General features: G+C 37.0%; 1 protein-coding gene across 1 annotated transcript in view; it reads left to right on the top strand.

The window, feature by feature from the left end:
- CCDC175 (coiled-coil domain containing 175) overlaps positions 1–14,252 on the top strand; it is a 74,922-nt gene that overhangs the window by 19,399 nt on the left and 41,271 nt on the right. Inside the window, exons 7-10 of the mRNA XM_042943385.1 lie at positions 1,420–1,529; positions 5,314–5,395; positions 9,234–9,370; positions 12,041–12,151. Of these exons, the coding sequence (XP_042799319.1) occupies positions 1,420–1,529; positions 5,314–5,395; positions 9,234–9,370; positions 12,041–12,151 (440 nt within the window). The remainder of the gene's footprint in view (positions 1–1,419; positions 1,530–5,313; positions 5,396–9,233; positions 9,371–12,040; positions 12,152–14,252) is intronic.

The following is a 14,252-nucleotide window of genomic DNA, read 5'->3' as shown; positions in this document are numbered from 1 at the left end:
CACCTCCCAGAAGACAACATGCCCACCCTAACTCCACTTTACTGCAGGAGAATAGTGTTTAAAGCACAAACTTGAGTGTCACAGAGACCTGGGGTTCAAATTTTTAACTCTATCAACCTGAAGTTTCCGCACCTATAAAATGGGGTGATAATACTGCCTACTTCAAAGGGCTAGAAGCTCAAGTGAGGTCATGCCCATAAGACTTTTAGCTGAGTGCTTTGTATTTGGTAAAGGTGGTTATTGGGGTTGTTACTCTCACCATCCACGATTAGAAAACAGGGTTTGGCTGTGGACTGAGACAACAGGAAATTCCAGGTTAATCTTCCAGGGGTGTCTTCATTTTAGATGACTCCGCAGCCCGGTCAAGCTGAGGTGATGTTGCCAGAAAAGAATAATGGTGTGTGATTCTTGAGGTGGCCTACATGCCCAGGGCAGGGGGGACTGAAGGCGAGAGGTGACCGATGAGGGGCCTAAATGGGCCTTCAGCACACAGCCACTAATCCTCATGATCGGTCACAGTCCTTTAGACATTGTGCTCATGTTTGACTTCAGACCCTTGTTAACTCTGAAACTAGTTATTGCCCAGAAGTTGAGTCATATGGGTGCTTCAGAGAAAGAAAGAGTTGAGGGGAGCTTTCGTGCACCTGTCTAGTAGGAATGAGAACACCTGTGTTCCCCACCGGTGTTTCTCTGACTCCACATTGATGTGCAGGGTTAGATGCCATTAATCTGCCTGTGGTGACTCCATGCCAGGGAGCAGTGGAATTTGATGAACTTTCTCTCCCTTCCATTTCTCCCTCACAGCTGAAGTGCAGACCCAAGGCTCTAATTTGTTTGCCTCCTCCTTTCTTTATTCCAAAACTGCATTGTTAACACATGTGCCACTTGGAGTTTTCTCTATTCATACTTCATTCTTTTAAATGATGTTAATATTTTACCACAGCACCAGCTGTTACATTTCCAAAATACTGATTAATATTAAGAAAACTTCTCTTAACCTGAGCATGTTTGTCAGTTAAGGTAATTTGTTTTTACTTTTTTTTTTTTTTTAAATAATACTCATTCTAATGTCCTGGAATATTTTGAAAATGATTATGAAAATACAGATTTGTTTAGACTTATTTTAAAAGGTAGCCAAAATGAATTCATGTCTTAAAAGTTGTTTTTATAGTTTTCATATTCTTGTTGCTATATTTGGTTGCTCTCTCTCCAAAATTGTAGGGTTTTTTATGATGATTTCAGAATTATTTCTGTCCAAGTTTGTTCTGTGAATAATTTTAATGATTGCTTTTTATCTTAGCTAAAGGTACCCCCAGTGTAAAAGTTGAATAAGTGATACATGAATATTTAATGAATTGAACACTTCCATGAATCATTTGGTGACAACTGAATACCATAATTTTATTGAATTATCAATAGGTTCTTAGTGATCACAATTTAGAGATAGCACAACTACAAGAATCAATAAGGCATTGGGAACAAGAGGTTGAAGAAATGAAGAAATCCTGTAAGATCCTGGAGGATAAAATGTAAGTTCAATGCTTTATTTTTACTAAAACATTTCTAGATGTTATATTTTTTCATTAAAATTTTTTTTAAATATTAGATTGAGAACTATATTCTCTTAATTTACTAAAATTTGCAATTGTCAGCTTTATAAAACCACCTCTTCGTTTGGAAATTAACCAGTCTTCCACATGATCAAGAGAAAAAATTGAGGAGGATACAATCCTGTATGAATTGTCCTCACTTTAGTTCCTGATTCCCTACAAACAAATATGCCCCCAGGGGAAGGCATTAGTGGAACCTCCTGTAGGTTCACCTACCCTTGCTATGATAGTTGTGGTTCTTAGTCAAGGGGGACTTACAGAACTTATTGAAAAAAATACAAGGATATTTCAGGGCAAAACCCATGGGACTAGAACCATAAACTTAAGGAAATCTGTCCATCCCAAGGAACAGTCTCTGCTTCCTTTTGGGAACCATGTTTTATTCTCTACATACTATGTTCTCTCCTTGGGGGGGCCATGGCTAAACATGGCCATTCCAAACCCTCAAAGGTTACCTGTCACAGGTCCATCTGTCTTTAGAGATTGGCCCACAGACTTCTCCCAGGAGAATTCTCAGATTTTTTTCCCATCAGAAGGTGTTTGGCTCAGCTCTGACCAGGAAGAGTGGGGTCTTGTAGTACAAATATGGCTTCCAGGCCTTCCCCTAGATTCTGCTGGCAGTTTAAAAGACAAATTTTGGACTTAGTAGGTTCCCCAAAAGGCAAGTAACTTCCCATGTGTAATCTCATTATAATATAGCTTATTTCTATGTAGGATTAAATGTTTTGTGATTTATATGTTTTCTAAAACAGCGGTTGCCAACAGTATAGTGCTATTCTACCATCATCAGGCCATAAAATAGGCAATAATCTTTGCACTCAGTACCAGATTTAAAAATATAAAATCTTGGGGTGCCTGGCTGGTTCAGTCAGTGGAGCCTGTGACTCTTGATCTTGGGGTTGTGAGTTTGAGTCCATGTTGGGCAAAGAGTTTACTTAAAAGTAAATAATTTTTTAAAAAGAAGTATAAAAGCTCGAGTCATACTACAACTAAAACTCAATAAAAAAATCTTTTTCTTTGAAAGTGATTCAATAGTTTTAGTTCATGCATATTTTGAAGAAAAACTAGGCAAATAATCATAGAGGAAGATACAGATCAGGTCTTCAGTTATTTCTAGGAGTTATGATTTTAAAACTTGCTATACTGATGAAGTTTTATTGATAAGTAGTCTTCATGTTAGCTAATTTGTTTTAAATATACATTCAAGAATGAAATGGGGATTCATTGATCTTCTACTTTTTTTTTTTTTTTAACGTTTATTTATTTTTGAGACAGAGAGAGACAGAGCATGAACGGGGGAGGGGCAGAGAGAGAGGGAGACACAGAATCGGAAACAGGCTCCAGGCTCTGAGCCATCAGCCCAGAGCCCGACACGGGGCTCGAACTCACGGACCGCGAGATCGTGACCTGAGCTGAAGTTGGCCGCTTAACCGACTGAGCCACCCAGGCGCCCCTGATCTTCTACTTTTAATGGCTTATTTTTTTTTTTATCCCAGCTTTTCAAGAGTTTTCATTTATATGGAATCTCTGTGAGGAAAAGTGCATTTGGTTAATTTGGTGATTGAAGATTTCAGTTACCCCCTTTGTTACTAATAAAACTATACCTTTTTTCTTTACTACCAAGCAAATTAAAAGAAAATTCTTACGTTCTTTCTGTTTTCTCCTTTAGTTCATTTACTCAATTTATGGAAGTGAGAAAAGGCACCTAAATCTTGGTTGGTGGATTTGAAGAGTCAAACAGTGTTGTTTTATAATAGTCCATAAGATTCTTTAAGAATAAATTATACAATAAACTAAAATAATTTGCACAAACTCATCTTCCTATTAATCAATAAACTTTATTTTTCCCCCATAAAGTCTTTAATTTCCAAGCTTGTTACATGTTTTGAGGTCCAAATATTGAGGAAAAACAAATCACTCAAACATGAGTTAAAATTCTGTGTGTGGACAGTTGAGAGAACATAAATGCTCCACAAGTCCACAGGAAGCATTGATAGTTTAAACCTTATTCATTATTATTATTGATGTCCAGCATGATGTGTTTGCATAATAAAGGCAAATCCTGTGCCTACATTTCTAACCGAGTATGGTCTTTCTTCACCATTCAGCTAGTTTTCAGCACACAGGAAGTTGGAAACTAAATGTTGTGTATAAATGGTATCCAATTTGTGACCCTGAGTATACACTTACCATTGCAGTGAAGGCTATGAAAATTATAGATGCTTTTTTAGAAGGGTTGAAATGACTTCAAGATTTTCCTGATTACCAATGACCTGTACTGCCAAACGTTAATGATTGAGCCTATTCCTTAAAGTTCTTGAATTCTTAATGGAATTTGACACATTTCCACCTTCTTGAAATACTTTCTTCCCTTGGCCTCCCAAACATCATATTTTCTTATGTCACGCACTAAACTGCCCCTTTTTAGGGCCCTTTATTTGTTCCAGTTCTTCTCTCTGGCTCTAAATTTTGGAGTTCTCAGCCCTTCTCTATTCATACTCTCCATACATGATTTGATCCAGTCTTATGGTGTTATATACCTTCTGTACCCCAATGACTCGCAGATTAAATATCCAGCACAGAGTTCTAAATGCATATTTGACCTCGCCAGCATATTTGACCTCTCCGTTTGAAGGATATCTGTTAGATATCTCAAATATAACACGTCCTAAACAGAACTCTTAATTTCCCACCTCCTTGAAACAGCTCTTCCGTCAGTCTTCCATATCGCCATTTACCTGGTTACTCTAGCCAAAAACCTAGGAATCATGCATCAATCCTGTTTTCCTCACTACCTAACCCTAACCCCAACCACACCTCCAGCCAAATCCAAAGGCAGATCCAACTATTTCTCACTACTTCCACCACTTCAACTTTAGTCTGAACCACTCTTTTCTCTTCTTGACCACTGCTGTAGCCTTCTACATAGTCTGTCTTCCTGTATTGCTGTCTTTCTCCACTAAGTAGCCACAGTCATCTTTACAAGATGTAAATCAGTTCATGTCTCTCCTCTGCTTAAATTCTCCCCTGGTTCCCTTCACAATGATATCTGAACTTCTCCTTTGTCCTTGAGACCCTACGTGATCTAGTCTCTGTCTGCTTCTCCAACTTTCTCATAATTGTCTCTTCACCAAATACCCAAAACTTGTTCTTGCCTCAAGATATTATCACTGACTGTTCCTTCTACACGAAAAGCTCTTTCTTCAGATCTTCACCTATCTGGCTCCTTTTCATCATTCAGGTCTTTCACAGATCATCTCAAGAAGCCTTCCATTACCACCCATCTACAATAATACCCTCTCTCTCAGGATTTCTCTGTCCTTCACCCTACTTTGTGTTCTTTAAAGCACTTAACACTATCTGAAATAATAATAATAATTGTTATTATTGTTATTTTGATAACTTGCTTATATTCTACTTCACTAGAGTGTAATTTCCATGAGGGCAGGGACTTCACCTGTGCTGTATCTCTAGTACCTATAATACCTGCAGAGGACAAGTGTTTAATAATTACTTCTTAATAAATAAAGGAAGTATTAATTCATCAAACGAGTAAAAAATTTTTTTGCTTAGTTTCGTGAATATACCCATAAATATGTTGTATAGGAAGATGGGGACTGGAAGTTTCTGGAGTCATAAATAAATGTGGCTTTACTGGAAAACATGCCCTTATATGAATCTGTTTGGCTTCCTTTGATCATAGGCATTTTTTTATGAATAACAAGGAAAAACTGGAAGATTCATCTAGTGTTGAAAAAGATGAAATTTTGCAGAAGATAAAGCAGGTAGGAAGATGGAAATTACGCCTTTTAGATTATTATTAGTTTTTATTTTTAGTTAATATTTTAAATATATTTGAGAAATGTGAAATTTTCCAAAAGTAGATTTTTCATGATATAATAATGATAATATAATAATATATATTATAATATATATTATGTATTATATATATAATATAATATAATATAATATAATAATCATGATCATTTGCAGTAATTGATTTAAAGATTTTTATTCCCTCCCCAAATATTTTAAATATATGAAAGAGCAAATGTTGTCTATGTGAAAGTGAATCTTTGTTTGGTAACTTTTCATGTGGTTATGGTTATAATACATTAGAAATATCCAGATCAATGGGTATTTTTCATCCGAATTATTTAGAAAAAAATGGGACCCTCTTGCTGTTGTGTGGTACCTGTAAAGTCTAGCAACCCATACTGTGCTTAGTAAGTAGTGAAATATTTGAGTCAGATTAGCATCCAGGAGAATTCTCTAGACATTTTAAATTTTGGTTAAAAGAAATATCGTAAGTACTTAATTACGGGTATAAACCAAAATTTATCCACAAGGTATTCAGTAAAGCATTCCTTATAATAATTGAAAAATTAGGGGGAAGATACAATTAAAGTCCAACAAAAGAGCCTTGATTAAGTAATAGCTCATAATATATTATTGCGTGACAAATAGAATATAAAACAGTACACGGTGGATCTCTTCCATAAGAATGATTTGAACCGATTACATTCTTTCCATTTGGTTATGAGCTAATGGCATTAGGGACGGCTTCCCTCCAGGTTAGACCTACTCTGATTCTTTAGTTGTGAAGATTCTGAAAGACAGAAACTAGACAAGATTGGTAGGTTGGCTGGGTGGTCAGTTGGTTGGTTTTTAAAGTTGTCTTTCATTCTCTGGGCAAAGGATTCCTTTTTCCTTTCCGTTTATTTCCTGAAGCTGCCAGGCAGGCTTCAGATGATAGCTCCGTAGTTTGCAGGCCCCCAACTGTCTGGAAAATCCAGGACCCCTACACTGGCATGGCTTACTTGCTCAAAGGGCAAATGCAAAGGGGTTTCGCTTTAATCCATAGCCGTCAGCCAAATTCCATGAGTTCAAGTCAGTGACTGCTTCAAAGGGATCAGGGCTCTGACCCATTTACTATTTCCACTGGACTCTCGGTGGCAGCCAATCTTAATTCTCATGAGGTGTAGGAGACAAGTTCAGTGATGAAATTCTATTGTAACTTTATTTTAATTTTTTTATTATAAGATATTACACAAAGAACAGTACACACGCTATAAATGTACAATCCTTATGTACATACATATCTTTTGATGGGTATAATTTATTAGTTGCAATGAAGTACAGTTTATCAATCTTTTCCTTTTTGGTTTTTATGTCCTTTGTCATGAAGATACTATTTCATGATCTTCTAGAAGATTTATTGTTTGCCCTTTCGCATTTAGGACTACAAGCCATCTGGAATCTGTGTGTGTGTGTGTGTGTGTGTGTGTGTGTGGGTGTGGGTGTGTGTGTGTGTGCGCATGCTGTGAGATGGTGGTCAAGGTTCATATTTTTCCATAAGATTATCTAGCACCATTTAATGAAAAGAACATCTTTTCCTGCACTATACTGTAATGGTAAGTTTGTCATAAATCAACGGCAGATCATAAATACATTGTAAATATGTGTGTAGATCTGTGGACTCTCTATTGTGTTCCTTTGGGCTTGTCTCCCCTCACATTAAAACCAGACTTTCTTAATTAGCAGCTTTTAACATAAGCCTTTATAGTTAGCAGTATAAATCCTTCCACTTTGTTCTTCAAGATTGCTTTCACTGTTCTTGGCCCTTTGAATTTCTGTCAGTCTGTCAAGTCCTGCCAAAAAAACCTGTTTGCATTTGGACTGGGGTTGCATTATATCTATAGATCAGTTTGGGGAGAATGTCACATTCTTACAATATCAAGGCTTCCAATCCATGAAAGTGGTGTACCTCATTTACTTTAGGTCTTCTTTGTTCCCTTTGACTTATTCACTTTCACTATCATATGTCCACATTTTCTTTTTATTTCTCCTGCTTTGGGATTTATTGGGCTGCTTAAATCTGTAAATTGCTGTATTTTGCAAGTTCTGCAAAATTCTTAGCCGTTATCTGCTCACATATTTCATTCCCTTTCCTCTTTGTCTGAGACTCCAATTGTATATATATGTATGCACGTGTGTGTATACAATTATTTGTGCTAATAAACACATCCTCTATGTTTTTTTAACCCTCTCTTTCGTGTTTTCTATCTTTTGTCTCCTCCTGCTGTATTCTGGGCAGGATGGTCTTATTTCAGCTGTTAATTTTGGTTATTGAATTTTTTAAATTGGTAATTTTCAAGTCTGCATTGTCTATTTCAATTCCTTGCCATAATTTTCAAGTATGTCGAACATTTCTTTGATTATAGTAAACACAATATTTGTATAGTTCAGTACCTAATTCCACTCACTATCTGATGTTTTTATAGGTTTGTTTCTGTAGTCTTTTGCTTCTGCCAATTTTTTTTTCATGCTGTCTTATTTCCTTCTGTTCCTAGTAGAAAACTGTATACCAGACATTGTATTTGGGGGGGGGGGGAAGTTTGTAAAAACAATTTGAAGCTTAGGATGATCATATCTTTTCCAGGAACAGACTTTAATTCACTTCCGTCAGATGGCTGGGGTATTACCAGTCCCAAACCACTTTAATGCACCCTTAGGTTCCCTGGTGATCAAAATTAGGCTGGGCCATGGCTTATTAGCTTCCAGTTTACCCTTCTCCAGAGCATGAAGCTTTTTGAGACCACAGGTTAAAGTGGTAGAAGATTTATCAAACTCAATACCTGGATGAACTCTGTTGATTTTTGTCCCTCTTGTCAGGTAAGAGAACTAAAATTCCATTTCCAAGTGGTTTCTTTCCTATCAATCAATGTCCTTAGGGTAAAAGGAGTTTTCAGTGCTAGATTTACTACTCTGGATTTTTTTTTTTTTTTTTTTTTTTGAGAGAGAGAGAGAGAGCAGGGGAGGGGAAGAGGAACAAGGAGAGAGAATCCTAAGAAAGCTTTACACCCATCACAGAGCCCAATAATGCAGGACTCGATCCCATGACTGTGGAATCATGACCCGAGCCAAAATCAAGATTCAGATGCTTAACCAACTAAGCCACCCCGGTGCCCTCTACTCTGGATTCTTGATTTCTTGTGGAATTAGTCATTATCTTGTTAGTTCTTCAACACTTCTAGGATATTTTTTCATCCAGCTATTCTAGTAATACTCAGCCAAAAGGTTATTGTGAACTACTCAGCCCATCACTCCTACTAAACATAACTTTCTTACCTCTTTTGAAGCAATTCAATAGAGACATTTTAAACACAAACTTCTTGAATACAAAGTTCCCTAATAAACGTTAGTTTTGTCCTTGAATAGAAATATTTAACAAGAAGCAGACCTAGTATCTCATCAAAGAGGTTTTGAGCAAGAGCTTCTATTGGTGTTACATTTTCTTTTCCCTAGTGTAATTTATCTTCTGGGAAAAGGACTTATGGATCCTGTTGAATGATCTCAGTTTATTAACCTCAATGCTTATTTCAATATGAATGATTTACTCTGTGGTTTTTGCATCAGTGTCTACTACCTTTCTATACTTTTGTCATAATTTATAGGAGAGGCCCCAAAATATATAACTGCATATTTGATATAGAATTAAATCACTCAACATTTATGGCATAGTTATTGTATGCTAAGTAACATACCCAGTGCTCTAGAGTTGCCACATGACTGACTCCCATCAAAGGAAATGTGTCCTCTAATTGCTTTTTTTTTTCCTAGATGGCTGAAAAACTACACAAAAATCATTTAGAGAGCAAAGATCTACGGGAGAAATTACATACTCTTACCAGACAATATAAGATTGTCTTAAGTGAGGAGGAGAAAGTTTTTATACAGAAACAGAACACTTATAATGAGTATGTTTCTATCCATGATCTGTACATGAATCAACATGTTATGGTTATGGGGTGCTTTCCTTGGCATCAAAATGGTGACTCTCTAAAAAATGAAATATGGCCCTTTGTAGCAACATGGATGGAACTGGAGAGTGTGATGCTAAGTGAAATAAGCCATACAGAGAAAGACAGATACCATATGGTTTCACTCTTACGTGGATCCTGAGAAACTTAACAGAAACCCATGGGGGAGGGGAAGGAAAAAAAAAAAGAGGTTAGAGTGGGAGAGAGCCAAAGCATAAGAGACTCTTAAAAACTGAGAACAAACAGAGGGTTGATGGGGGGTGGGAGGGAGGGGAGGGTAGGTGATGGGCATTGAAGAGGGCATCTTTTGGGATGAGCACTGGGTGTTGTATGGGAACCAATTTGACAATAAATTTCATATATTAAAAAAAACATTGTAAAAAATTTACAGTAAAAAAAAATGGTGACTCTCTACTTAAGTTCATCCTAGTTTTAAAATATTTACCTAAAAATAAACACACTCCTCATCTGCCTGTATATGCACTGAGTAATGCTTTCCTCATATGGGTTAGATCAAATCCATAAACACCATGGGCATTATATTTACTTCTACATCAGATTCTTGAAAAAATAATCCTGCTTTTACTCCATGAGACTGTTTAGAGAAACTGTGAGATCTACCTTCATCAGAAACTGGCTCTGCCATCTCTTCCCTAACTCTGTGAAGGGTTTGGTCATTGACACAATCCCCTAATGCAGAGACTGGGAAATTATTCAAGGAAATTCCTATCTTTTACTACCCGTTGGATTCCATTCAAGTACCAAGGCTTGTCAATTCCACCTCCCGGATATTTCTCAAATATATCCCATTCTTCTCTCCAACTCCATTCTTGTCACCTCTTTCAGCTTCTTTGCACTGGCTTGTCCCTCCAAAGTTCTCCCCACTTTCTGCTTTACCACCCTTAAGTTGTTCACCTTCCTTCCACCAGAATGATCCTTCTGAAACATCCCTCTGATGCCATTCCTTTTCATCAGTCACTACATTGTCATAAGTAGTCTATAAATCTCTTGTTTCCACTGAACTATGAACAGATCAGGGTATTTACTCAGTGCTACATCCCTAGGACCTTGTACATTGCTTAGCAGATACTGGGCATTCACCAATATTTTCTTAACAAATACAGAATAACATCTTGCAAGCATGAATTCTATAAGTAATGATCCATTACTACAGACAAAGTTAGATCACACAGAAGTGTAATTACAGTGTCCAAGCACACTTAGGTGAAACTGAGTTTATGGTCATTGCAGCATGTGAGCTGCAGAGAGTAGTTACAATGATTGTATCTCATTCAACTGAATAACCTACCAAGAATCTGCTTTCAGTAGTTTTTTTCAGCAAAAAATTTCCCCAGATCAGTACTGAGTTAATCAGTACTCATCTACAGGTAAAGTTTCCTTCAAGGTCACACTGCTAGAAAGAGGTAAAGCCAGTATTTAAATCTGGTCTAACTGACCCCTTCACCTTTCATAAAATAGCATGGTAGAACTGATAATGTGCTGATGACAAATCATTGTAACACTAAAACATTTACTATTGTTATTAGTTTTTGTCTTCAGCTTGGGCTGCCATGACTAAGCACCATAGACTGGGTGGTTTAAACAACGGAAATTTATTTCTCACAGTTCCAGAGAATGGAGATCCAATATCAGGGTGCCAGCATGGTTGGGTTCTGGTGAGAAGCCCTTTTTCCTGGCTTGCACAAGGCTGCCTTCTTGCTGTGTTTTTACATGTTAGAAATAGGGAGAAAAACTTCCTGGTGTCTCTTCTTACAAGGAGCCTCTTCGTCATGACCTCATCTAATCAGGTGACCTCATCACTTCACAAAAGCCTCACCTTCCAATACCATCACATTGCGTGTTAGGGCTTCAACACACAAATTTCAGGGACTGAACACAGTTCAGTCCATAGAAGTTTTGAAGAAGACGAGACGCTTATTTAAAGCACTTTCTGTTACAGGAATGCCCCTATCAATGTCTGGAAAAAACTGAAATTGAACAAAACTGTGTACTTCCTATTATTCTCTCTGCAAATTGGAGACAAAAATATAACCACTTTTTACAAAGTGCCTCATGAGTCCCACACACTGGATTGAGCACTTTATAGCTCATTTAATCCTTATAGCTGTTGAGATAGGTATTATGATCCCTATTTTATGGATGGAGATACTGAGGCTCATCTCCAGGTGAAGTTTCCTTCAGGGTCACACTGCTAGAAAAAGGCAAAGCCAGTATTTAAAGTTGGTCTAACTGACCCCTTCACCTTCACAAAAGAACATGGTAGAATTGATAAATATATTAAAAGAGACACCCCTGCTCAGAGGGACAGAGTGCTAGGGACAGAACTGTTCTTGTGGTTTTATGGTGACTACAGCAGTTCATGCTCTCTCCACGGCTTAGGAATTTTCATGAGTTTAGATTTCACCACCACTAGCAAAAAGACTTTGTTTCTATTTTCTTAATTTGTTCAGTAAATAGTTGATGAACCAAACTTGGCAGCCTACATTCTACATTCTTATTTGTGATTGCAATGTCCCCTCATGCTGAGGAGTTAAAAAAGACGATTTCACCTTTCAACATGTGCTAACTCTGGTTTTTCCGTGGTAGGAATCAGAAACAAATGGCATTTATTAGTCGGAAAGAAAACTTCCTATCGCAAAGAAAAGTAGACATCAAAAATATGGAGGAAGGACTTGTCACGCTCCAGGAACTTCATCAGTATGTTTGTTGCCCTTGAAACATTTAATCATTCTTTCCTGCATTTGTTTTAATATATGGTAACCATAGATCTATCAGTTTCTGATATCCTATAGAAAAGGAGGTTTATAATTCACTGTCTCTGTTTTACAGTATAGAAGGGTCATTATCATTGAATCTACCATTGAAAGGGTAGACAGGTCCTGAGTTCTGGACAAGCTGCTGGACATGAGAAATGGACCCATCAGGAGTCTAGGAACAAGAATGTGCCTGAACATTATCACAACACTGACCCCCTCTGGTGTTCATTTCTGCCATTCTAAATCACTTTAATTTTTAATTTTAATTTTTCTGATTAAAATAAGTAATGCCTGATGTGATTTTAAAATTCAAATGTAGAAATGTGGCTTAGAAGCATAAAAGTGACCCTAGTCTCTGTCTCCCCACACTGTTAACAGTTTGCTATGCATGCTTTCTATAATAGGAGTGTGTACATACACCCAAAAATAGGATTGTACTTTTCTAGAACTGTAGAATTGTATCTGGGTAACTTACACAATATTATATTTCAACTATATCTCCATAAAAAGCTGGAAAAATATATCGGGGAAAATGATAAAACAAGTGTGATAAAAGGTAACATTTGGAGAAATTGGTGAAAGGTATATGGGAATTCTTTGTATTAATTTTTACACTTATCTGTTGATTTTAAAACTATTTCAGAAGGAGGCAAAAGTCATATATATATGGGACCTCATTCTTCAGTCTTTCTTTAGCTGCTTAATATTCCTTTCACTGAATATGCTATGTTTTATTTAACCAGCACCCTACTGATGCTTTGGCTTTTGTGTTTTCTCTACTATAAGCATTTTTCAAATTAACCTCCTTTAACGTATATCCACGTATACAGCTATTTCTTTATAATAAGGTCCTAAAAGTTGAATTACGAGATTATAGGGGGTGTGCATATTTTTTATTTTTATAATTTGAATATATTTTATGACTTGAGTGTAGGGCAGTGGAGAAACTAACTTACAGAACTAAGACAAGTGGAGATGAAATTTGACTCCTGTCAACAGAAATCTAGAACACAGCAGGATGTGCAGGTTGCTTGTCCTTACACTGTTGAACAACATATTTAAACATCTGTTTCTCATGTTGGTTTCAGGAAGGAAACTATGAGCCCTTCCCTGTGAAAGAATGGGAAAATAGAATCGGGTTGAGTTAGGGGTTTTGTTTTCCACACGAATAACGCAGATTCTATAATCAAGTATTGTGCCATCGTGGTTCCCATCACCAGGAAGCTCAGAGCCAAATTTGTGACCCAATACTGGTTTTCATTTAGTACTTTTAATGTTGTTATTTCACTCTAGTTCAACTACTTTGTGGATTAAACTAAATACATAAATAAATAATATCAATGAGATCGGGGCACATTGTGAAGAACCTTAGAGTTCCAGGGAAGGGTGAAGTGGAAAAGAAAAAGAAAAAAAGGAAAAAAATAGTTACAAACAGAGAGGGAGGGAGGCAAACCCACAAGAGACTCTTAAATACAGAGAACAAACTAAGGGCGGATGGGGAGGTGGAGAGGGAGGGGAAAATGGGTGATGGGCATTGAGGAGGGCACTTGTTGGGATGAGCACTGGATGTTGTATGTAAGTAAGCCAATTTGACGATAAATCAAATTCGTAAAAAAAAAAAAGAAAACCCACACTGTGATTTTAGATGGAGGAAAAAAAAAACACGAATACATTTGTGTTGCTAGTTTAACAGCATTATGTGTTCTGTTTTAGCTATGAATATTTCTATTTTTCTTTTAATTTTTTTAACGTTTTTATTTTTGAGAGACAGAGACAGAACACAAGTCGGGGAGGGGCAGAGAGAGAGGGAGACACAGAATCTGAAGCAGGCTCCAGGCTCCGAGCTATCAGCACAGAGCCTGACACAGGATTCGAACTCACAAACCGTGAGATCATGAGCTGAGCCGAAGTCGGACACTTAACCAACTGAGTCACCCAGACACCCCTGAATATTTCTATTTTTCAAAAGAAACAAAGTCATATTTCACTTTCATTTCTGCATATGAAGCACTTCATAGAGAAAGAGGGAATAAAAATAATAA

Source organism: Panthera leo, chromosome B3 (genome assembly GCF_018350215.1).
Source record: "Panthera leo isolate Ple1 chromosome B3, P.leo_Ple1_pat1.1, whole genome shotgun sequence".
In the NCBI taxonomy this organism is placed as follows: Eukaryota; Metazoa; Chordata; class Mammalia; order Carnivora; family Felidae; genus Panthera; species Panthera leo.
Note: the sequence above shows the minus strand (reverse complement) of the source record. Positions and strands in the feature narration are given on the sequence as shown.